We start from the raw sequence: 27,691 nt of genomic DNA, 5'->3' as shown, positions 1-27,691 counted from the left end.
TTTTACTCTTTGGTCAAAGCGGGTAACGTATCGCGGTGGGAGTGAGAGTGAAGAGTATTGTGTTTGTTTACGTCGTTATTTGTGGATATTTGGTTGTTTGATGTGACGGTTAATTAATACCTAATTGATTTTAAATTTAGACTAAATTTTTAGTTTTAATCACAGAACAATTATTTTATCAAATATGCCTGCGGTTTTAGATAGTATAGAGGTTGACAATTTCAAATCCTACAAGGGACAGTATACTATAGGACCTTTGAAAACATTTACTGCCGTAATAGGCCCTAATGGATCAGGTAAACAACACTTGTTTTTTATCTTAACTTTAAGTCTAGTTTCATGCATACAAAATGTTGAAAAGCAGAGAAATTAATATTTAAATGGATTATTTTTTAACTCCTTATAGTGATGATTTTCAGAACATTTCAAAAGGCTGGGTAACTTATTTGTTAAATTCAGGTAATTTTGTCTTAACTCTTAACATGTTGAAGATGACGTATACCCCATCGGGTACAAAAGATCTTTCATAACTTCTGTTGAGTACCCGATTGGGTACACGCCGGGCTTTCGTAAAGTGCATTATGCTCCCAATGGAGTAGCCTACACATTACTAATGCATTTCCGGTAATTATCATATTAACGGCCGGGGCGGAAAAATACACATTTTGCGTTGAGTTTTGCGTTAAAAACTTATTGGAATCGTCATATAGAACAAAAAAGTATAAGGTTTGATGGGGTGGAAATGAGAAATAACGAAGTTCTAGAAAATGAAAAATTAAATAACTTTTCAGTAATATCTCCATGTTCTACATCCACGTCTAGCGTCACGTGACCTTTTGTGGCCAATGATTGAACCTCGTGATGACGTCACCGGTTGCGCCGCCATCTTTGCAAACGTAAATGAAAAATAATACAGAAATGAGCAAAATTTTTATAAAAATAAATGTTTTTCTTAATTTCGAGAAAAAAATTAATTACGAGTGCCTCCGGCCATCAGCGCGGGCTTCAGCAGCACCGAAGAATAATAGAAATAAAAGAAAAACATCCCTCGAGATAGTACCTATCAGTAAAATATAAAATACTAGAGGGGCTGATCAAAAATATAAATTGAAATGTAATGCAAAGGCAATTATGTAAAGTTAAAAAACTAAATAAATCATGAAAAACTCAAATATATAGATGGATCAGAGAACACATACCATTAGTGTGTTGGCGGATACAGCTGAGCAGCAGCAACAAAAAAGTCGTCTATCACAACGAAACGACAAAGTCTCCCGGTTTAAAAACACCACTCGACCGCACGACGAACACATACACTCATTTTTAAAAATTCCATGTTCAATTAAAAAAGAGATAATTTCGTTTTGGTTAAAACGTAAACTCTTTACGTGCCCTACGAAACACTCCGACACACACAATTCACTAGGGTTGGTTGAACTAGTGGATGGTTGATTCATCATTGTAAACGCACTCACTCAATCCGACCTACTGAACACGATATCTTGTGTAGAACTGACCCATGCCCCGGAGAACTCAGATAACAGGTACGTTATCAGGCTGCTATCAGTCCCGGCCGCAGATAATATTCAAGTAAACAGATTATCCAGACACAGCACACAAACTGAACATTAAAACATTAGGAACTTAACCACTTATCAATATACCCCCTAAAATCATGTTATTTGTCATTTGCACCCCATAGTACTATATATATTTTTTGTTCAGGAGGGTGAGCAGAATATGTTGGTAACGTCAAATTCGTGATTTGCCGCCTCGGCGTTTAATCTTACTGGTACGGCATTTCCTTATTGCGATTAGATTGTTGCCTATCTTCTTGGTGGGTTGTTAAATTTGATCCTGCTCTTAAATAAATACCTCAGACTCATGTACCTGTTAGGGTGCACAATTGATTACTTTTAAGGTACATACATTTTTTAGGTACACAGAGAAATTGCAAAAAATGTTAAAATGTTTTTTTTGTTCAAAATTGTGAAGTTTACATACTTTTTATGCTATAGCCTACTTAGACGTTTTACGCAAGTGAGTGTTCCACTGTGTGTTCAGTGGTCAGAGAACAGCTTAGTAGAGCATTAGCTTTTATTACATTAGCAGTTAAAATATTAGAAGATGAATTTATTCCTTTTTAATTGGTTATTGTAATTTTTCAGAGTGAGAGTAAGTTAGCTGCAGCATAATAAACAGTCACCACGACAATCGCTATTGATTATTAATATATAAACTATCGAATATGTAAAAACATTGGGTAGACTTTAATAAGCAGCATAGACTCGTTATTTGAATGCTATTATCGAATGGTTCGATTGGTTTTATTCGGAGGATAATTCAATATTACAATTTATTTTACTTAGCATATTATGATTTCAAATTATTAGTTATGAGAATATGAGGAAAATGTGTAAGATATTTCTCACAAGTGACGAGATTTGGGGTAGGGTACAATAAGCAGACCCGGTTTTTGATATCGAAATTGGCATACAATATTACTTAATCCAAACCATCGTTATAATCAATCGATACTGATTAATTATTTTGAACAATTAACTTAAATAATCTATATCAACAGCTGTAAACTCTTTCAAATAATACTCGTAATGTAATATTTCAATTATATATAAGTAACATTTGATTATTAAAAATGACAGTCAATTTTAGAAAACTAAACGACATTGCTTTAAAAGATGATAAGACATGTTTTTTGTGACTTCAACAGTTTGGACTCGTACCGAAAAACCCATTATGTGAAATTTGTGGAAAAGAAACAACTGTAACTGTGAGAGGAACAAATATGGTCGTCGGGTACGGTCCAATAAGCGGACCCGGTTTTTTATATCGAAATTGGCAAACGATATTACCATCGTAACCATCGATATAATCAATCGATACTGATGAATTATTTTTAACAACTTAAATAATCTATATGAACAGCTGTAAACACTTTCAAATAATACAAGGTAATATTTTAAATTTCACGTAACATTGTGTATTAAAATGGCCGTCAATCTTAGGAAGCTTCACGAAATTGCTTTAAAAGACGATAAAATATGTTTTTTATGGCTTCAGGATGTTGGGTTAGTACCTAAGAATCCATTATGTGATATTTGTGGAAAGGTAACAAATGTAACTGTCAGAGGAGCTAACATGGTCGTCTTCAGATGCAAAAAAAGAAGGTAATGGTGGACACAACTTTAGTAAAAACGTTTTCGTTCTGTTTCATTTAGTTAAAGTTATGAGTTTCCCTGATTTTGGTTATGTTCATTTATTATTTGTTATCATTAAATTCACATTTTAATTTAAACATATGATTGTTATTACTTTTATATCGATTGATAGTCTATGATTCGATATGCGAATATTAGGTATCGATGATTTATTCTTCGATATAAAAAACCGGGTCCGCTTATTGGACCCTACCCATGGTCATCTTCAGTTTTCCTACTTTTGGTTATAATAATATGTTTGATCACTGTAAATATTAAATTCATATTTTAATTCAAAACATATGATTGTTATTGAGGATTATAGATACTTTTATATCGATTGATAGTCTAGGATTTGAGATGCGAATATTAGGTATCGATGATTACATTCTTCGATATAAAGAACCGGTCCACTTATCATGCCCTACCCGAGATTTGTTTAAGTAGCTTCAACATGTGGAGGTTTGGTTCCTGGTAACACATGGGGAGAATTCTTTCCTCCATTTCACAAAACCAGTTACTTATTGATAACAAGCTGGACAAGTTATAAATATTGTAAGGTTTCTTTGATATGTAAGTCTAGGCCATACTTGGTGTTCTTGTTTTGTAATGTTATTGTAAAATTGATGTATTTAAAATTGTAATGAACGAGATTCTTTTTGTTACGGTAATTTATTATTTATAACTCTTATTGTGTATGATTTTTTACATACATCGATATTGGATAATACATTGAGTTGTTCGATAATAGCAATCGAATAACGAGTGTAGGCCGCTTATTAAAGTCTCATCAAAAACATTTATAGGTATTCATTATTATTAATTGTTGCTGTTTGTATTGTATAGAAAAACAATATTGTTTAATTCAATCTTAACAACCTATAACATAAAACGGTTTGACATTATTGTTCCAAATTAATTCAAATAAAGTAAAATCATGTGTTTGGTATTAGAGTAATAGTCGGTGGCAGTAAGTAGATTGACGATGTACACGTTTTATTTGTGCCACAAGGTGTCAGATAGTAAAAAGTAACTAACTGTTACATTGTTTTGTTTATTAACATTTTATTTAAATATAAATATACGTATTTTATAAATATAAATATTTTATAAATATACAACCTGAACAGTTTTTTATTCAATGAATTATTAATTTTTAAGATATAAAAACAGCCTATACTATACTGTAATACCTGTAACATAATCTGGTTTCAGTAGTTATATCAAGGATTCATTACTCATGAATATCAATAATTTGATAATCATGAGTATCGATAATTCCATTGTCCTGGTGACCACTTATATTACAACCAATTTGAGTTCACTCTGTTTCATATGTTATTTTAAATTGAGAAAAGCTATTTGTATGTGATCGGAAGCTACAAGTGATATGTAAGTAGATAGTACATACATACGTAGCTATAGTCACGTTGGTTTTAATTATTGCTTATTATTAAATGTATGTTTTTTATACTATTTTTTTTTTTTAAGTTTGGTTCACTTTGTATGCATTATTTTCAAATTTATTTTTATGCACACCGGAAACAAGATTCGCGTTAGTAACCTATTGTTATCGTCCTACTTAACAAAACGATATAAGGTTTTAGGGCATGAAAATGTTAAATGATGAATTTTAGAACATTAAAAGTTGAACTAATTTTCTTGCAATATAGTAGGAAGTTATGCTTAGCTAAATTTACAATATTTGTTTGGTTTTTCAAGGTGCAATTCCTATAAATTAGTTACGGCCAGAGTCATTCATGATCAGACCATTTAGGATTTGATTTTACAGTATATAGGTAATACAGTAATATAGGTTTTACAGTAATAGGTACAACCTCGAGGGATGTTTTTCGTATGTCACTATCTTCTTGGGCTACGGCAGCACAGCTGGTGCTGATGACTGGAAGAACTTGTATCAGGCTGTTATGAACTTTTATTCTTAGAAGGTTTAAATGAACAAAAACGTCTTTTATTTGGGTCAACTCCTAACAGACCTTTGTGAAAATTACATATCATTATGAAGATTGGTTCTCGATTACGCAGTATTAGTAGGTTTAGATTAAATTGACATATGTGTGTTAATAGAAGTATCAAATTTGAAGATAACCTTTACGATCACGTACGTAGATGTTCTCTTTTTTCACCAGAAGTGCAGAATGACGCTATGTATCACTGAAGCCCGCACTGATGGCCAGTGACATTTCTGATCAGTATATTCCTGACTTCAGATCACATCCCAGATCATCCAAATTTTGCAACACCTGATTACGTTGAACGATCTGGCACGTGATCTGAGGACGAAAAGTTCTGGTTTGAAATGACCCTAACCATCAGTCCGGATTTCGGTGGCGCCTTTCTGCACTTCTGGTTAAGAAAGAAAAACATCCCTTGAGCTAGTATCAAAATTCAAGCTGAGATCATGTGAGCGCGTGTTAACTTGTTTTATTTATAATACATATGATGGTATTACCTACTTATATAGCTTTTTAACAAATAGTGGATAGGGAGAGAGTGGCCTCCTCGTCAACATCGCTTCCTTTTGGAGACAGAAATCAAGAACCGATTGTAATAATGACATGTAATTATTATTAAGTATTAAATAGTATTGCCAAGATACACTGCTGTTTTGGTTTTGCTGGATCTGGACATGGACTCCAGATTCCAGGAGTATGTGACAGTGCTAGATTTAAGACGCTGCACTGTGGAAAGCAAAATGGAGCTAAACTCAACATTTACACTATTATGTTGAATAAATTTATAAATTCATAAATTTCAGGACAATAATGATGAAATTTGTTAAACTTTTAACTTTTGTGCTTTATGTACACATAGGGAAAAGCAACTTTATGGTTGCCAATGGTAGCAAATATAAGCCTATTGCTACTTATACATTCTTAATACCTTCATTAAATTTTTTAACTTTTATGCTTTATTTATAGGGAAAAGTAACTTTATGGATGCCATCAGTTTTGTTATGGGTGAGAAGACTTCTTCCTTAAGAGTGAAACGATTGAGTGATCTTATTCATGGAGCCTCTATCAATAAACCAGTGGCTAGAACGTAAGTAAAAAGTAAACATAAATAAGTGAAACAAGTATAACAATGCCTTTGTTTCTAAGCAAGATTGGAGGAAGTAGTCTAAAAAGATTTGGATAAATGGCTGTTGTGGAGAGAGCAGTTATTCTGTGGTTAGTCCTGTTTAGCAGAATTCTCATAAAGTCAATATTAGAACAGCAACATTATAAATCCTTTATTGTTACCATTCAGCCATTCAATTATTATGGGCAGGACATTTAGGCAAATTTATGACTATTTAAAACTTTTTTTGTGGTATTATTTTTTTCATAGTTAAAAAGTAGATGTTTAAAACTAATGTTACATAGTAACATTATCATAGTCTAAAATATATTTATGGGATGAGAATAGTTCTAGAGGATTTTAAGTTTGTTACATACAGATGTGACTATTTTGGACATTGCACATTAAACTGTTAAATAAATATAATCCACATTCCTGTAAGTTAAAAGTAAATTTTTATTTTTATGAACTTATTTATATTTATATTATATTTTCAAAATTTCAGGTTAATACTGCAGCAGGAAAAGCAACTTTAGTTTATTCTTAGGAAAATGTACATGTTACGGATGGAACAGAAGTATACCTTATTTAAAAGACCATACATTGATGTATAAAAGTTAATTTATTGAATAGTAATGTTTAAAGTTATTATAATAAGCAATATTCTCATAAATCTTAGTATTCAAACATAATATTAATGAAAAAACTAATTGTACATAATGATTGCATAGGCTAAAAATGTAAAGTCGAGGAATCTCTTTTACAAAGTGATACATAACTATTCCCAGCCTGAGTTGTAGTTATGGCAATATTGCTATGATTTCACTATTTAATGAAGGACCTATTTTCATTCACTTTCTTTCTGCTGGTATTGTCATTTGGAGTTTGAGAAAAAAAACTCTGTCTTTAACTTCCGTTATTATACTCAGTATCACAACTGTGTATGCTATCTATTGTGTTTATAATTCATATTTTTTCTCAGTTGCTGGATAAGAAGATCTGACTCATGTAATCCTTAGAAATTCTTCGAAAGTCAGCTTTAAATTCTTCAGAGTCTGTATAAACATCATTACAAAAAAGTTTTTTTTGTGAATAGAATAGAATGATTTCTATCAGTATTGTCGGAATCAAACTCTCATCAAGCTCTAAGCATGCTTTATATTTATACATCAGCTTTATTATACGTATCAGCCCCCAATTTTCTTTTTGGCCCTAGCTTCATGTTACTGCAATTTAATAATCTCATTGAATGTTTTCAAATTCTTTACCCTGTATCAATTCTCTGTATTTTTTCTTTCTAAATCTTGTATTTTCTTTTTCTGTTGATGCCATTTTTTTTTTCTGGTTATCAAAAATTAGTTACAAAAAATACAATGGGATTACATATATACTAATTAAATATTTTCTTCACTTAGATTATCAAAGATACGTAATATATTTTATATTCAGGTATCTTTGTAGATGTGTTTGGATAATGATATATGTATAAGTAATTGGAACCTCAAGGGCTTTTACAATTCAAGTCTTAAGCAATATCATGTTTTGCATTAGACTTTGAAAAACTGAATATAAATTTTTATTGAGTAAATGAGATATCCCTATCTTTTTGTTACGGACAGGATGCTTGAAAAGGTGCAGAGCTATAACTCTCTGAACTTTGAGTGAAAAAGTTCTGAAAGAGTTCATATTAGGACACATACAACAATAAAAAAAAACACCTAGATTTCATCTGTAATCATCAGATTATAAATTCATATAATCTGAACTTTGTTTTGCAAAAGAAATCCAAACAAAAAGCTTTAGCCTATCTAGTAGCCTACTTTACATTTAAAAGTACATAAATCTACATAAAAAGTACATAAATGTGTATGTTTTGATCAATTGTAACTTATTATCTATTAGAAAATAAATGTGTCTCCAATTGACTGTACCAATATTTATTTATTCGTATATATTTTTCTAAGACTTTAGTTCTTTGCCATGTTATGGCTGATTTGTAGGGTATTAATAATCTCTACAATTACTGTATCAATTTTGATTTCTTTAATATTTAAATATATTACATCAAAGTGAGTGTTTTGATAACATATGAGACAATATCAGGTATCAGAAAGACGTATAACCAAAAATTTAAGAGAACTAAGTGTCTTCTGTGTGTTCTACCTACTATGTGTGATACATGACATATTAACTTCAAATTTTTTAAAGAAAATGAAATACATTACAATGTGAATATTTTTAACCCTTTGAATGCCGCGGCATCGGCATATCAGATGCGGTAAAAACCTCATAAATTGTAGGCGTTGATTGGCTTGATGATCTGTATTTAGATGATATTAATATAGTTTACATAATTTGAATTACACAGTTTAGTAACCATATAGCCTAGCTGCATTCAATATGTGTTGATGTTTACCAGTTTTAATTTTGATTTCTAACTCGTAGGTCTTTAGAATGATAATTAACTATGATGTTGATAGGGTCAGGCAATGAATTTGTTAGATTTGAATTACTCGTTTGCAAGTAGCACTGTTTACTTAGTTCTGTAATTTTGTTTTGGTGTAAAAACAAATCACAAAGCAGTGTACCATTTACATCTTTAGTGTAATAAAAAATATCAATATTGATATTTAGAAGTTTCCATAGCAACAAGCTTTTGTTTATTTTATTGTTTCCAGTATTGCTGTGAAGAACATAAAAGGTTGACGATCTGTTTGTGACATTGGTTTATTGTGGAAAATATAATATTATACATGACTTTTGTGTATAATTTCATGGCCTTTCATGTGGTATAGCAAAAAAATCTATAAAAATAATATACATGGACAGTTTTGATTGAAACTCAAAAGTTTATATTTAAAAAAATTACTAACACATATTAAATATATATTGTATTTTATTTTCACCAGAAAAGATATGTATATTCTTTATTTTATTGCAAAAAAACCAAAATTATGAAAATATGTTGAAAGTTTTAAGATGGATTATACTTTGTCTCCAAAAGGGTGAGTTTCTGGAACTATAACATTAAAAGTGAAATGTTTTTTTAATATCTCAAATTTAAGTTATGAACTTTGGAAGAAACTTTATGGTATCCTGGTGGGATATATTGTACAATGTCTGAAAAACTGTCAACCTAACTACCTCCATAAATTACTAAAGTTCCTTGTACAAACATACGAGGTATGGCTATTAAATAACGGGACTGATATTGTAAAAAAATTTATTTTCATTTTAAACATAATTACTTATTATCACCTTCAATATACACCCCTTCTCTATCCCTGCAACGCTCCATGCGAATTTTCCATTGTTGGAAACAATGCTGAAAATCATCTTCTGTCAACTCTTTCAGGAGTCTTGCCGCTTTTCCTTGAACAGCTTCTACGGATTCAAATCTCGTACCTTTCAATGCAGATTTCACCTTAGGGAAAAGATAAAAGTCGCATGGTGCTAGGTCTGGCGAGTAAGGTGGATGTTCTAACACTGGGATGCTGTACTTGGTCAGGAACCGCTTGACAGATAACGCGGAATGAGCTGGCGCATTGTCTTGGTGCAAAATCCATGATTTGTCCTTCCACATTTCGGGTCGTTTTTTTCTTACTGTTTCACATAGTTTATTAAGTACCTCAAGATAGTATTTGCCATACACATTCTTTATCAATGCCTACAGATTCAGCAACTGCACGAATGCTTATAATCGTCGGTCAGACCGAATCAAATTAGCAACTTTTTCGACATTGTCTTCCGTTTTTTATGTTGAAGGACGACCTGGCCGCGAATCATCTTCCACGTCTTGTCGACCATCTTGAAAACGCTTAAAGCATTCAAAAACACGAGTCCGCGATAAACACTCACTGACATATACTTCTTTTAGTAAATTATAGGTTTCGGTAGTGGTTTTTCCAAGTTTAACGTGAAATTTAATAACAATTCGTTGCTCTATTATTATGCTAACCATTTTTCCGGCAAAACAAAATAACAACACTTACATAAATGAAGGTTATGACACAACGATGTTGTTTACAGAAACGAGACTAACTGCATTCTGAAGAGGAAGTCTCAAACTACACAGCTGTTGGTCATTGTTGGTTGGCGCATGCGCACTTGTTCCACTGCAGCGTCAGTCCCGTTATTTAATAGCCATACCTCGTACACAGGATTTCTCATTTACTCAATACAAATTTATATTTATTCAGTTTTTGAAGTCTTCTGTAAAACATAAATCTCCACAAATATCCTAAATTTAAACAAATTTCCGGTGTCAATTTGTTTTAACATCCACACCATAAATTGCATTATAGTGACACATTGTGTTTCTTTAATTCAAACTCACAAAAGTCTGTTTTTTTCCAAGTATAAACATTTATATTTTAATTTATGCCCATACAAATACTAAATATAACTATAGCATTAATGTTCTATAGGGCTGCAGTGACAGCTGTGTTCAGGATGGAAGATGGTTCTATGAAGCGTTTCACTCGCACTGTTGAAGGCACATCTTCAGGATACAGGATCAACAGAGAGGTAAGTGTGACTGTGAGTAATCAATTACTTTAAATTTTGCTATAGATCATCAGATGATCTTTGATCACTTTTGATGATAATCTTTTAACTGCTTGTAATGCTTAAAATTATCTGAACATAATTTTATTTTGTCTGAAACAACACCACAGAGATTTTAATAAACTAATAAAAATGTTAAAAACTAGAAATTATTAATATTGTATTTGAGTGTGGTTTTAACATCAATACATTTTAAACTATTTTACATGATTTTTGTTATTTTGACCAATGAAACTTATATTTATATACAACCTACTTTCAATTATTCAAGGTTGGATCAACCAAGTTATGTATTAACCTTGATTGTTCAATTTAACCCTTTCCACTCCAACCATTTTTATTTAAATATCTACTAGATATCGCACCATTTAATGCAAGGGATCAACTATCAATCCCAGCACTATTTTACCCGTTTTGCAGAGCTTTGAAAAATAAATCATTTTAAAGTTATTTTTGAACCAAATATCGTTCCAAATATTTTCTTTTTATTCAGTATGAAATATACTTCCTTATAACAAATGTAAAAAACATTTATTCATGCAATAAATTAAACATTATAGAACAAATTAGCTTATCTGAAAAAATGTCTGAAGCATTTTTGACTTTGTTGTCATGAGAGGTACAGAAAAAAGTTATTCAGTACTTTTAATATTATTGTATATTTAAGTACACATAAAAAGAAAACAACACAGCAAATTTTATCACAACAAATACAAAAAAATACAGGTTTTTTATTGTCATTACGTTTTATAGAAATTGCACTTTTTTGAGTATTAAAAGAAAAAGCCAAACTAAATACTATAGGCCTCACATAAATAAAAAAAGGACTGACATAAAAGAAATTCAAAGTAAAGAGATTATTACAGATATATAGTTATTTGAGAAACATTCCAAATAAATTACATAAAAAAGACAGATGTTATCTGCTAAGAATTTGTGGAGCGGGTAGCTTTTTGATGCAAGCCTTTCTTACTCTTTGTACATATAAAAGTGGACTTTCTTCTTTTCCCTCCTTACTAGTGCTTGCTACACTACACTCCCAGCAGTTCTTTTCTTTTTTTACTTGAAAATGTCATAAAAACTTGATTAACATGTTGTGATTATCAGCAGCTCCACATTCTCTGTCTACGTCACGTTCGTTTGGGGTATTCCTAGGTCTACTATCCTTACATCAAACCACTTAGCTGATCAATTAGTGACACAGTAAAATGCAATTTAGACATTGGGTTAGCTGTATATTCTTTATAAAGAATGCACATATTCAGAACCAACATCCAATTGAATTAAAAGTTATTTTCTTTCAAAATTTTAAAGTCTTCCTGTCACTGAAGTATGGGTGGAGCATCTAATCATTACTGTTAAGGCCTCCCATACAGTTGTTATAGGGCCTTATTATTGTTGGTTTATTTTTAATGTAAACCTCATTTCTTTTTTTTATCTTTGTTGATTCTAAGTTTTTGAATTTGTTAATAACAAGAGCACTGGTTTCTTGTTGCTTTTCCTTTGCCTGTAGCCTAACATTAGCATGTACATAGTTATTTTTTTTATTTTATACTTTCACCTACACTATACTTAGTTAATATGTTGGGAGGAATGCCCTTTTCTACTTTTACGCAGAGTTCCTGTTAAAAATGTTAATTTTGAGTACAAATCTTTAGAAAAATACAAGGAGGTAAAAAACTTGTTGACATAAATTATAGCCTTTATTCAAATAACCTGGTTCTAAATGTTTCATGACAACTGTATTGCCTAGACCTGTTGTTCTGTTCCTTTACCCTTCAGGACTTTTGACACCTTGATACATAAAAAAAGTTCAGGCAATAATGACTTAGAGAAGGGGTTGGTAACCCACGGCACAAAAACAGTGTAATGCGGCCCGCACCGTAATCGGTGAAACATAAATTTTTAAAGAAATATATAGAAATTTCTAAGCTTATGGGATCCTCATTAAGATGTTTACTATTCAATCAACTATTAACAATTATTAATCCATAAAAATGTTTATAAATACTATTTTATTTACAATAGTGGGCTTAGCCCTAACACAGAATAATAACAAATAAAAGATGCATGTGTATAGTAATCGGCGTGTAGTTGTGCTTATGGTCAAAGTTGTATTACTCATGGTTAAAAACTACTACAAGTTCCTCAACTTGTAGTCCAGAGCGCAGGTAGCAGATTGGCTGAGTTACCTATGTTCTTAGAACAGCATGACTTTTACCCCACACACTGAACTTTTCCTCTTCCACCCCCCTTCAACTTGCATACTGGTGGCACTTTTAGCCTTGCCATGTTGAATATGCGGCCAATAGGTACAAGAAGGTTGCAGAACCCTGACAGAGCATCGAATAACACCCAGAGATTAACACCAAGTCTATGGTGTTTCTTTGGCATGTATTGCATTAAAGGATTGTGAAATTTTATTGTGATTATGCTTTCGTCAATGGAGAGGTTTTTCCCTGGAGTGTAGTAAAGTTTATGTGTGTAATAATAGTTCATATGGTCAATGAGTGGTTGGACTCGGACATGTGGGTTGAGCGAAACCTGGTTTCTTGGGCATGGGTTTGTTGTATCTACCATACTATGCAGATATTTTTGATGTCCGTGTATATAGACGTTTGGATCAAAAGGGTTAATGAAGACATGCAAAAGTCATATGTCAAAGTAAATTCTACATTATGCAGAAACAAACATGTAAAACTTTAAAAAAATATTGAATTTTCGCATTTTTTCTGAACATTAACGATATTCATGTGATGAAAAGTAATATGAATATTGTGGGTTGTCAGTCAACCCCATCAAAAAGACCAAAAACATTAAATTCTATCCATTCACCAATAATCAAAGAATATTGATCTATCAAATATTGTCTATCAAACTTTTATTTGAGCTTATTTGATAAACATTACAGGATTGTTTTCTTCATACATTATAGAACAGATAATTTCATTACTACAATGTTTATTTATATTATAACAAATGCTCTGTATAATAATAAGTGTGTAGTTATATTTTTCAGTTTACTTCAATAATAATTTGTACTGTGCACTTCATTAAAATTATGCTAGTCAGTGTAGTCAAAGGTTTTGGAAATGTAGTTTTGTGTCATCTGTGGTTATAGTGTCCTCAATAACCTTGTATAATTGAGAGTCAAGACTTTATTTACTAAAACTGAAAATAAATTTTGTCTCATATAAAAAATTTGTTTAAATTTAATTGTTCAAGTAATTTTTTAATTGTAAACTTTTTTATACTAAGGAAGTAATTTGTGTAAATCTTAATAAATAAAGTGTTAAATGAAATATAAACTCTAATATATGGCCTACATTAATTTATTTATATACTTGTTGAAGTAGAGAAAGCTTAGCCGTGCTCTAATATTAAACAAATGTTTCTATCAGTTAAGGTAAAACATTAGGCCTAGTGCATTAGTTTGTAAACCTTTAGTTTTCCAAGAATATACATTTTCAAACCCCTAATTTTTTTCTTTCAAGAAAATTTGAGCATTTTAATGCTTTCTTCTCAGTTTCACAGTTTCAGCAAAAACACGGATACATTTTTAATTTTTTAAACTTTTACTTACTGTAAAAATTTTATGTCTTAAACTGCTTTTACTATACAGTTTTGTAATTTTCATGTGAATGATCATTTTTCTTAATAAGCGACTGTTTGGCACTAAAAATATACTAATAATGGATGTGCTCAAGAGTAACTAAACCTGAGGAGAACTACTTACATTTCATCCTCAACATATGGCGCTACTGGCTCTGATTAATAGTAAACATATATATTGTAGGTTGTCACTACCCAGAAGTATATGGAAGACCTAGAATCTATTGGTATTAATGTCAAGGCCAAGAACTTTTTGGTTTTTCAAGGAGCAGTGGAATCGATTGCCATGAAAAATCCTAAAGAAAGAACTGTTTTGTTTTGAAGAGATAAGTGGGTAAGTTACTTCAAACAGTTTTTTTGAAATAATAACATTTCTTTATACATTGTTAAATTTTGTGTAATTTATTATTTTTTGTTTTGTACAATAAAAAAAAAAACGATAATTCGATAGGCCGATGTAACTAAAAATAATTAAATATCATAATTATTATGTTAGATTCATTGTGAGTTTTATTATGAGTATTTGAGTGACAAATCATGAAGATTTCACCTAAATTAACAAAGATATTGAGCCTTTACTAAAGTTGTGTGTATTTATATAAGTTTTGTTTATTAAAAGTAAGTAGTGTAGTCAGGGTCACTATCCGTATTATCTATCACACTACTGCTACCGGATGTTGGCATTTTATGCATGTAACCCAGGTTACCCACATGTTGGCACTTTATACATGTAACCCAGGTTACCCACATGTTGGCACTTTATACATGTAACCCAGGTTACCCACATGTTGGCACTTTATGCATGTAACCCAGGTTACCCACATGTTGGCACTTTATGCATGTAACCCAGGTTACCCACATGTTGGCACTTTATGCATGTAACCCAGGTTACCCACATGTTGGCACTTTATGCATGTAACCCAGGTTACCCACATGTTGGAACTTTCTGCATGTAACCCAGGTTACCCACATGTTGGCACTTTATGCATGTAACCCAGGTTACCCACATGTTGGCACTGAAAAGCGCTTTGAACTTTGAACATTGCTAGACCTCTCACACCACAACAAGCAACAGTATGCAGAGTTTGAAACAACACTGATGTCAGTGATATAAAGTAAAGTTAAAATGTACAGGTGGACATGGAACTGTGAAATAACCAGACAGCTGTGCCCTGCCTATACATGCTCCTTGCCGCTTGTGTAATGTCAGCCTGAAGGGAATTTTGAATTTACACTACCTTCTGAAGTGCTTTTGGTTAATTGAAGTTTCGGATAGTTTGTGGCCTACAGTAATTTGCAAAGAGAGTGTTATAAAAATTATTCCATAAACTAATAATTAATTTTTTGTTTGATATTTTGGGATGATAGCCATACGTGAAATCTACCTTTGTTCTGACTAAACCATAAGAGATAATTTTACTTATATATCTGGAATTGAGGAAACCGTAATGAATAAAAGACACTTTTTGAGTTGTTATGAAATACTTCAGATTTAGTAGCTTTTTTATCTTCAACTTAATAATAAGACAATTAGGATTTAACCCTAGAACTGTTAATCGACATAATTATGTCGGTTAATGCCGCTTTTGTGGTGTTAACCGTCAAAATTTTGTCGATCAAACATTCCCTCCTATAATTACTTTTTATAATATACTCCGGTAATGTATCGATATAATTCATGCACCATTGGATTCGGGAAGAAAAAATGCTAAGGAACAGATGAGTTTTATTCCTCTTTGTATTATGGTTATGACGTAGCAAGCTTGTTATTTTGAACGTAAAAGAAAACGCGACGCCGTTTGTTTGTGACCCGCCATATTGCCGCTGCCGTTCTGTTTCACTTTCGTGCCGAGCTGTGGATATTTGTAGGTTTTAATAGTTTTACGCGTGTTTTAGTGTCTTATTTAATGTGTAGTGTGTTGTTTGATGTCGTAGTAGTGTAAACATATATATTTTAGAATAAATCAATTTCTATTTACTGAAATATGTTTGAGAAATTACCGGCTTTGTGTAGGCTATGGCAAAATGACTTGGCTAAAATTCATTTCACATAGTTTGTTATTGTTTTCACTTACTAAACGTTATTTATAGCACTCTTTTAACTCTGAAGTAACTATTTATTTTTGGTAAATAGATAGTTTTCACAATAAAATATATATTTCCTGTAATTTCTTTGGTTATATATAATAACTGTTTGGGTTATTCTCTATTTTTTTAATATCTTTAGTTATATTTATAGTTTTCCAACTACATAATATTTCCTATTACTTATAAACCATAAATTTATAAATTTTGATATAGTACAAGCTTTAGAAACTATTTTATATTTTGCTGAATGAAAATTTTTCGCAAAATTTTTGAATAATGGCAAAATTTAACTTTTTTTACTTTTCAAAAAATAATTTATGGTAATTATTTCATTACTACTGTATATTCTATTTTATTCTAAGTAATAAAATATGCAAAATAACATGTATTCATAGATAAATGTATTTGAAAAACTTGTTTTACCAAAGTCTTACGTGTACACCCGATTTTCAGAATTTATACGCATCGCTGCTTTTTGTTCTATAGCTTTATGATGCTTTCATAAATGTGTATAATGTTTATGTTTTTCTGAAACTAGATAAAATTTGACACAGAATGGCTATCTCACTTATAAATATTTCTCACTATAACTTCATTTGCTAGGTATGGTCCCCCCAAATTTAAGAAATATTTTTCGTAAATTTTATATTTGATTAAAAAAAGTGTTTATTAGAAAATTTTTGATGGTTAATTTTACAATATAGTGCAATTCTACGTTTAATTCTGAACACAAAAATATATACTCTTATTTATATTGCTTTTATTTTATATTTTTTAATAATTTTTTTAAAAAAACCTTGCGCGAAGCTCCAAAACAGCCCGACACTACAGGATGAAATGACCGCCAGTTCTAGGGTTAACAAACATTTTTTACATGTTAATTTATTTTCTAGAATGATGTAAAGGTAGAATTATCAAATTTGTATTCAATATGTTTGTCTTGTATTTAGATCAGGAGCTGTGAAAGCAGAGTATGATCGGCTCAAGACTGAGATGTTGAAAGCAGAGGAGGAGACTAACTACACATATTTAAAAAAAAGAGGAGTGGTTGCAGAACGGAAGGAAGCAAAATTAGAGAAAGATGAAGCTGAAAAATACCAGAGATTAAAAGAGGAGTTGGTAAAGAGGATTGATTTTCATTTTTAAATACCTTTTAGTCATAGTGATACAAGTTCTCACTAGAGTATAAAAGTTGTAAATTATATGCTACTATTATAACGCTAATCAAATTAAACAGAATAATATTAGCATGGAATATTATTTATGTAGAACTCAACAGGTTTTTTTTAAGACAAATGACAACTCACCTCTTTTATCTATATGAATGAAATCAGCTCCATGTTTTCCCATAAGTTTCTTCTCAGAAGGGTTCAACCTGTCCCGCCTAAATTGAGTACAGTTCTTGATTATGAATCCTTCTGGGAGAAATTCACGACCCTGTAAGAAGGCCAGCAAATGTTCAGGGTTTGTCATTGGTAGTCGGAACTACTCGGCTCTAACTGCCTTCTTGATTATGGATCCTTTTAGATATATCATCCGTATGGGATGGGTGGTAACAGCTAGTTACCCAGTTTTACGTTGTTCGCATTCCACCATCAGAGTCTCAATCATCGCTTCACCCATCAGCCCCTCCCTTCCCTAATTCCTCGCCTACCCGCAAAATTCACGGCCCTGTAAGAAAGGCCAGATGATGTTTGGGATTTGTCGGTGGTAGTTGGAACTGCTCGGCTCTGTCTACCTGTTCTTTCACTACGAGCCGTTGCCTGTTTTTAGGCCTCTGAAACAATATTCTGAGTCGCTCATGCAAAATTCTCGTTTAAAGCCCAATTGATTAATACCCAATTATTGCACTGTGGCCACTGACAGAGTAAGAACATTAATTTGAACTATTATGGATTTGAATAAAAAATGATAAACTGATGTTTATTTGTCAGAAAAGAAACTAATCAGTTAATCCACATAGATAGATTTAGATGTATTTACAAATATTGAACTTGGAGACAGTACTCATATGTTAACATATATATTTTATTATTTTATAACTGTATTAAGGTATGAACATCTTATGGAATTAGTCAAAATGTTCTAAACTATTAATACATTGATAAAACATATATTTGAATAATAGAATAATAAATAGAACTATGATGACTTCATATATTTAAACACTAATTTTGTTAATTTTATAGAGTAGCAAAATTAAAAGACAATTCCTTTTACATATTTACGTAGTTTATAAATATTAAATATTACATTATATGTATTAAATCCCTATATATACAGGGTGATTCATGAAGTTCTCCCCCCACTTCTACAGCACATTGTACTAGTAAAAATAATGAAAAAATGTTATATAAACATAGGTCCGAAAACGCTTCGTTAGCGAGTTACAGCTAGCGAAAGATTTCGCCTGAATTTCCTGGGTAAAGAGTAAAATTAAAGCCATACTGAACTTTTGGAAAGGTTAATTAAGTAAGAAATATCGTGGATTCTTATGTATTTTTACCTGACAAAGCTAATAAAATAGGTTTCAGAACTGTACCTGTAGTAGTTTTTGAGGGATTCAGGGTTAATTGCAAACAATTGGGGCACGAAACAATGTTTTTTTAAGTTTGATGTACAATAACTTTGTTAAATTGGTAATAAATACATAAAATCAACAAACATTAATTGTAGAGAATTTAATTCTGAGAAAATTGATATAATCAAAGTCTAAAATAAAACAGAAATAAGTACCAAAAAATCGATTTTATTCAGTATAATACATTACTAGTTTTAAGCAAAATTAATCAGGTTGGGCCAACCGTACGCACCTTTTTATAATAGATGTTCGAAAATGAGGCCATCATTATCAATACATTTTGCAGCACGTTTGTGTATTGCTTTTGTTGCGTTTCTTAATTTTTCAGGACTTCCCTGTATCTGCACAGCCGAATCCATAATACGGGCAATTAATTCTTCACGAGAATTCACTTTTGTCTTGTATACAATGTCTTTCATCCATCCCCAGATGCAATAATCCAATGGAGATAGATTCTGGTGATCTTGGTGGCCAAGGGTGAGGCCCTCCACGACCAATCCAGTGTCCAGGAAAATTGATGATTTAAGTAAGCAGAAACGGCACGTGAAAAGTGGGGAGGTGCTCCGTCAAGTACAAATTTTATCTGAGATGTAAAGGAACATTCTCTAACAGCTGCGGCAACTCTTCTTGAAGGAAATGCAAATAGAACTCAGCATTTAGGCGTCCAGGTAATATGAAAGGTCCAATCAGCCGATTGTGCAAAAGGCCACACCAGACATTGACGCTAAATCGGTGTTGAAAGTTCTGTTCCACTACCTCATGTGGATTTTCTTCTGCCCATGAGTGTTTCATTGTGCAAGTTATTGACACCATCCCGAGTGAATTGTGCCTCATCCGTAAACAAAATACGCTTGTAGAGTTAATTATTAATATTCAAAAAATTGCAAAACTCCAAACGAAGCGGATCATCCCCTAGCTGTAGATGTTGAACTTTTTGTTTACGAAACGGATAAAATTTGTTTCGATTAAGTGACCTCCACACCGTTGACTGCGAAACTCCTATCCGCCTAGAAATACGTCGTGTACTTACACCTGGACTGCGATGAACAGCATTAATAACAATATCATCATCACGTTGGACAGCTCGTTCATAATTGGTTCTAGTACTTGGTAATGATCCTGTTTCCCGAAGAGTACGAAAAGTTCCTGAAATTGTTTTGGTATCTGGAATCCTCCTATTAGGGTAACGTAGTTCATATTCTTCTACAGCAGCTCTAGCATTACCATTACAGTAATCCAAAATAAAAACCATATCAGTGTATTCCTCTGATGTAAATAAGTAAGGCATTTTTTCGCTGAATAAACAATCGAATTATAACTTACAGAAAAATTGCATTTAATAACACGATTCACAGAACCCGATCTCCTGCTGTAGCTTGCAAAACACTACTAATACACAGTTCTAACGTAACAGTACAGAATACCGTTGTTGATCAGCTGTTATTCGTGCGTTACCAACTTAGAAATTAATAAAACAAAAAACTGCATTTCGATGATTAGTAAACAATAATGGGAAAATGTTTGCTTCATTTATTTTCGAACATTTGATGTAAATTTTTATAAAAAAAAAATACAACGTAATAAAACATGATATGTTTATTTACAAACAAATATATTTAACAGTTAATCTTGTTTTCTCAATTTATCTCATCATTAAGGAACAAACATTTTGTTTTTGTTTTATTTTAACTAAATACCGTACTACGGTATTTCTTTACAGCTAGTAATGTATTATACTGAATAAAATCGATGTTTTGGTACTTATTTCTGTTTTATTTTAGACTTTGATTATATCAATTTTCTCAGAATTAAATTCTCTACAATTAATGTTTGTTGATTTTATGTATTTATTACCAATTTAACAAAGTTATTGTACATCAAACTTAAAAAAACATTGTTTCGTGCCCCAATTTTTTGCATTTAACCCTGAATCCCTCAAAAACTACTACAGGTACAGTTCTGAAACCTATTTTTATTAGCTTTATCAGGTAAAAATACATAAGAATCCACGATATTTCTTACTTAATTAACCTTTCCAAAAGTTCAGTATGGCTTTATTTTACTCTTTACCCAGGAATTCAGGCGAAATCTTTCGCTAGCTGTAACTCGCTAACGAAGCGGTTTTCGGACCTATGTTTATATAACATTTTTTCATTATTTTTACTAGTACAATGTGCTGTAGAAGTGGGGGGGAGAACTTCATGAATCACCCTGTATATACAGCCGCATATGTAACTCACTCACTGATAGGGTATACAAAATTCTAACCCACTTCTAGAAGTGCTGGAAACGCCAAATTTTGCACGCACGTAGCTTTTACCTTCAAACCACCGGGGAAAAGTATGAAAAACGAGATATTTTTACTTTTAAACCCCTCAAAAAAATTGGCAAACTTTCGCACTTTTCACTCTTGCAGGCTTTTCTTTGAAGCCCGATAGCGGGCGAACCGTTAGAGCTAGCTCGGATCTGAGAAAAAAATCGTTAATCGGGAATGGAAGTGATCTACAATAAAGGTCAAGTGGATTTTTGCTCTATCTCTATTGGTTTGGCCGCAAAACGCAATTATGTGTAAAATTTTCGCAATTTTCACTTAATCATTTACCTTCCAGGCTCGATAACGGGCCGAACCGTTGGTCGCAGCTCAAAACAAATTTTCAATGGGAGTTAGGAAACAGCGCGATATACAAAAAAGGTCCAGTAACATTTTGCCCTATCCTCAATGGTTTGGCCGGAAAAAACGCGTTTAAATGTGTCGCTTTTTTAAGTTTTACTTCAGAATTTTTTTCTGGGTTCTATATCAGCAGAAACTTCAAAGTTAAGGTAAATTAAAAAGCGGATTTTAATACAAAATAAGACGATCTACAAAAAAGGTACAGTGACCTTTTGCCCTATCTCTATCGGTTTGGCCAATAAAAAATGCTAATATTTTGTAATTTTGACGTGAAAATGTTTTTACTGGAGACGATATCGGTTGACCCGTTTATCCTAGCTTAAAAATTAAACACTTTATTAAATAGTCATTATTAGGATCCACAAAAAAGGTTCAGTAGCTTTTTGTTGTATACCTTTCCATACGCTCTCAATGGCAAAATCTTTTTTGTGAATTGGCAATTTTTGGGGTTTTTTATTTTTTCCGAATAGAATTGGTACAATTAATAACAGTTTCCAGATTGAATTTGTATTACTTCGTAAACCAGTGACTAGTATAAGTAGCTAATAGAGCACATCGCGAATTGGCTGAGCGTTAGCAAAGGTTATTTTTAATTTTTAAAAACAGTTTATTTAATTCATATAATATATCAGATTTTGTTTCTTTTTTATAACCATACGGTACTGTATCAATCTTATTTTCTAGAACAATTATTTTATCGCCTTTCGAGCTCAGTGCTAGCTTGTTTATCCCTATATATATACAGCCGCATATGTAACTCACTCACTGATAGGGTATACGAAATTCTAACCCACTTCTAGAAGTGCTGGAAACACCAATCTCCAACGGTTAAGCAACAAAACGCCCACAAACACAAAAAGTTTGGTTTAAAATTAAATACTCTACTTTTCACTTCCTGGCAAACCTAATCTCGGACATTAGTTATCACCAAATTCTTATTCTACTAAATTTTGCTAACAACACGTCACTTAATGTTTCGACAAAATCCATTGTTTATTTTTACATAATACCACACATCATTTGGCTGAGCGTCAGCGAAGCATTACATTCCACGAGAAAGGACACAGTAGCGATCACGTAACTTGAAACCCTCAAGTTGGAATTTAACCAATAACCAAATCCTTCCTATTTTAAGCACTCACTTTGATGGCCTGGGGCACTTTACTTTCGTAAACGACTGAATAGTACGTCTACTAGAGGACATCGCGACTTGGCTGAGCGTTACCGAAGTTCAATGATGTAGTTAGGGACAGAGAGAATTTTATTTTTGCTCACAAAACACAACACCCTCCGAAAGAGACCCACGTGTGTTCTTAAACCCCCGTAACATTACCCCCCCAGAAATTTTCTTGTATTACTAGGACAACCTCTTGAGTAAATTAAACTTCCCTGGTGCTGCATCTGGAAACAGAGGCTGGATCACATTGGGGTTGTTTTATCAAAAGTCTACGAACATCTTTAATTATTTTGACTCAATGGGCCAGTACAACAAGAAAGCAGCAAAGGAAAGAGTAATCTAAAATTTCAAAGATAAGTAATTTTGAAAATGCTAAGTTTGAAAGCATTACATGCCCTTAAGAACACAATACTTGTAATTGTGGAATTTATCTTTGTTTGTTTCTTTGTTGGCTAGCTGATTAAAGGCATACTTACTTCTCACTTCATCGCCGACTCTTCAACAATATTGTAATTAAGTGAAACTGGCATTATTTATAAGCGATCCTGTTCAATAAATATAATTCTAAAGTAGTTGTTTGGGACAGCCAGTAAATCAACATATTAAGTTATAAAAAATTAAACAGTAAAGAACACCAGTAAAGTTACAAGTCAATGGATAAATTTCGGAAAACGTAAACACAAAAATAATGTGAACAGCAAATTACATCAAACACTTAAAATCTCCATTTCAAACCAATATGACATTTTGCACAAAATTAATAATGGATTTGTTTCCAATCAGGGTTTGCACAACAAGAAAAAAGTAAACAGTGAAAAGGATAAAAATCTAGATATTTGAAGATAAAGTAAGAAATGTCTGAGATAATTGGTTTTTGTATCAGGGGCTTAGTGTGTGCGGATGGGCACGTTACACCTGCTGCCACTATCGGGCAGGTCTACAACAATGCTAAAATGGCCCAGAATGATACACTTGTCTTGCTAGCAGGTTCTAACATCATTATCCACAAAACCTATCAAGTAATTTATTGAAACTTGGGAAATGATCTCTGAATCCTTAGTAGAAATATAACAGTTGTCATTACTATAATTTCCCCTTGTTACTGTATTCATAGAACTAACTCTATTCATGATGAAATAAAATCAGTCAATAAGTATTTTTTTTTTTTTTTTATGTGAATGGCTGAAAGTGGTGACTCATGATTATTGCTATAGTTTATTTGGTTAATTTACCTTATCTTGTCACTTGTCGGGCCTCTGTGCATGCTAGAATTTGGTCATTAGTTCAGTAAGTTTTTATTATCGCTGAATGTTTTGTGTTCCTTCATAAAGCATCTGGATATTCCCATATAGTTTTGCTTCGCTCTCCAGGCTGGCAATCCACTCGTCGTTTTCATGCAGGCAACTGTCATTGTCAATGTCATTAACGCAAGTCGGTGACGTTACTCACAATTTCCAACTCCCAAAAAACAAAATAACACGTACATCTTTTTTTGCCACTGCCTTCTAGATCATCTTCGGCTCTGTCTTGCAGTACTATACTAAAATGTTGTGGAATATTTTCTGTCCTCACAGATTGAGTTTGATCAAACTGGGGTGGATTGAGTAGCTCCAGAGACTGAGGACATCTTGCAAAATATACGTTTACATTTCTTAAGTTGGTTGAACTACAACCACTTAGTTTTGGATTCTGAGGAGGGTATTGCGTGTGCTGGTGGTTGCAAGCGCTGGTTCAACCGAACTTGCATGAATTTAACTAAAACTGAGTACACTCAATTCTCTAAGGATTTAAACAAGAAATGGCACTGCAGCAAAGTAGACTGTAAACCGTCAACTGAAGACCTTATAGTTGCTCTAACTTTAAGCGTAAACAAACTGATGGAAAAGGTTGGACAGAGAAAATAGAACAAATATGTAGCGTCTCCGACAGAATTGAAGCCATAAATTCGGATATAGGTAAAATCAGAAACCAACTATCCTAGCTTGAGCCAAGAGTCTTAGCTAACGAGTCTATGATTTCACCCCCTTGCTACTGATATTAAGTTATTAAAGAATAATAAGCCACTTGATTCAGAAACTGTCATTGCTGAAGTTAATGATCGGAACCTGCGCTCAAAGAATGCTATACTATATGGTATACCTGAATCGTCTGATGTAGTTATCAAGAGCAAAATACAACACAAGGGAATAATAGATGATGTCCAATTGAGTGATCTTCATACTACTGAGATAGTGCAAAGTGGTAAAGGGGAGCCCGGAAAACCTCGTCCGATGAAGGTTTCCTTTAGAGAAACAAGTGAGGCCATCACCTTCTTTAAAAATTTTGATTCTCCCAATCTTAGCAATCTCTTTCCTGACAGTACTGTTGAAATGTCCCGTGATCGAACTCTCAAGGAGAGATCTCACTTGCAAGAACGTATTAAGTATCAGAATGGAGTGCCGATGATAGTTAAGAAAACAAAAAACTAATTTCATCCAACGGACATACTTTTTTTTACTATCAAAATATGAATGGAATGCGAAGCAGACTGAATGAATTCAAGTCCTCAATTACCATGTCAAACTTTGATGTTGCCTTATTGGCGGAGACAAATTTGTCAGTTGATTTAACAATGCTGAGGTCTTGCCCAAGAACTTCTCAATTTACAGATATGATAGGTCTTCACTGAGCAGCTCTAAATCTAGTATGGATGGAGTAATGGTGGCCATCAGAGATACTATTACCTCAATTCAACTCTACTCTGAAATCTATGAGATTGAGCACCTTCTTATTGAGCTTAAGCCCTGCAAATACATCTCATGGTTCCTAGTAGCTTGTTACATCCCTCCTCAGCAGCCTCCCTCCAAATACAATAATTTGTGACAGTCAAAGTCAATGGAGGTGGTAATGTCAACGGGGCGAACATTAGATGAAGTGGTTGTTCTGAGTGATTTCAACCTTCCCGGAATTGATTGGAATGGGTTGTCAACTGGTACACATTCCCCAGCGTCAAGAGTGGTATGGTCACTGATGGACTTGTTTCAGCTTTACCAAATCAATCAAATCTGTAACAGCAGCAGAGACGTCATGTTGGACCTGATTCTGAGTTCTAACAAAGATATTACTGTGTCACTGGAGAGTGATAATCTTTTGCCAGTTGAAGAGAGACACCACCCACCTTTATTTTTGTGATCCACTACCAACATACCAACCAATCTCACTTACTCAAAAGACACATATATTATTTGAAAAGGTGTAACCTTATGAATGTTCACCGTTCGTTGTTAACTACTGACCTTCATACAATATTGTCCGACTCAGACTTTAAACACGGCAAAAAATTCCTTTACCTCTACAATTTCTAATATAGTGAAGTAGCTAACTCGCCTGTAAGAAGAATTGGCCACTCTCCGTTACCTAAATGGTTTTCACCTCTCTTAAAAAACTTGATAATAACAAAAAAATGTTTACATAAAAAATACAAGCTCTTTCCCTCAGCATCTAATTATTCGAGATTTGCTAACATAAGAGCAAGGTATAAGGTCTTAGCTGCCTGGGATTATCGCCAACATATACAAAGGATTGAGGCTGGAATTCCCAACAACTTCTGTTTTTTTTGGAGTCATGTCAATTCCACAAGAAAATCTTATTCTGTGCCCTCTCAGATTGTTCACAATGGAGTCATTGCTGAGGAGCCTCTTGCGATGTGTGAAGCATTCAAGGACTTCTTCTCGGTTTTCATGAAGCCCATGGAGGTCTTTGTTCCAAGCAGATATGACCATCTCGGCGATGGAGTTGCTTATGAGTTCACCCCTGAAGAAGTATTGGAGAAGCTTAGAAACCTTGACAAGAAAAAAGGGCTGGGACCCTGATGAGATTCCACCAGGTGTACTTAAGTACAGCAGAAGCATTTTGGCTACTCCAGTTTACCACATATTTAATACTTCACTTGCGATGGGAATTTTTCCTGAGCCGTTCAAAGCGGCCTACGTGGTCCCCATTCATGAATCAGGACCTACTGATATCGCCTCTAACTACAGGCCCATCTCTATCCTCTCAGCTCTGTCCAAAGTTTTTGAGGATCTATTTCTTGATCGAATAAGATTTAGGATTGCTCAGTTAACCTGTCCTCAGCAACACGGCTTCTCACCAGGAAGGTTGACTTTATCAAACATAATGTTACTTCAGACTCAGGTATAAAGTGCTTTTGCTGACAGTAAACAGCTAGATACAATATATTTAGACTTTTCCAAGGCCTCTGACACTGTTGATCATGTCTTGCTACTCAAAAAGACCTCTGCACTTGGCTTCGATAACACTTCAATTCGTTGGCTGTCGAGTTACCTCTCTGAGCGCAGGCTTGTTGTGAAGTTTGCTGGCTCACCATCCTCTGAGTTTTCTCACTTTCTGGTGTTCCCCAGGGCTCTATCATTGGACCTTATCTTTTTGCACTCTTCATAAATGATCTTCCTTTGAATATCAACAGCGACTGCCTAATGTTTGCGAATGATGTCAAGTTATTCTCACAAATTACTCATATTGCAGACTGTGAATCACTTCAAAATAGTCTGCATGGTGTATATGAATGGTGCTTAACAAACAAAATGTCGCTAAACACCAAGAAATGTCAAGCATATCATTTTTACCGTTGCACTTCGCCTATAATATACAATTATTTGTTACAAGGAGTAACCATCACCAGAGTGAGTGAGGTGAGA

The 27,691-nt window shown here is 33.0% G+C and overlaps 1 protein-coding gene across 1 annotated transcript; it reads left to right on the top strand.

The window, feature by feature from the left end:
- Positions 1-26,845, top strand: LOC124360550 (structural maintenance of chromosomes protein 1A-like). Its single transcript, XM_046814304.1, has 6 exons — positions 1-296; positions 6,161-6,281; positions 10,727-10,826; positions 14,662-14,792; positions 17,516-17,684; positions 26,639-26,845. Exons 1-6 carry the CDS (start codon positions 185-187, stop codon positions 26,843-26,845), a joined length of 840 nt encoding a protein of 279 aa, XP_046670260.1. The 5' UTR covers positions 1-184.
- Positions 26,846-27,691: the final 846 nt, after the last annotated feature.

Source organism: Homalodisca vitripennis, chromosome 1 (genome assembly GCF_021130785.1).
Source record: "Homalodisca vitripennis isolate AUS2020 chromosome 1, UT_GWSS_2.1, whole genome shotgun sequence".
Classification (NCBI taxonomy): Eukaryota; Metazoa; Arthropoda; class Insecta; order Hemiptera; family Cicadellidae; genus Homalodisca; species Homalodisca vitripennis.
The sequence above is the reverse complement of the archived record's forward strand: the minus strand, read 5'-3'. Positions and strand labels throughout refer to the sequence as shown.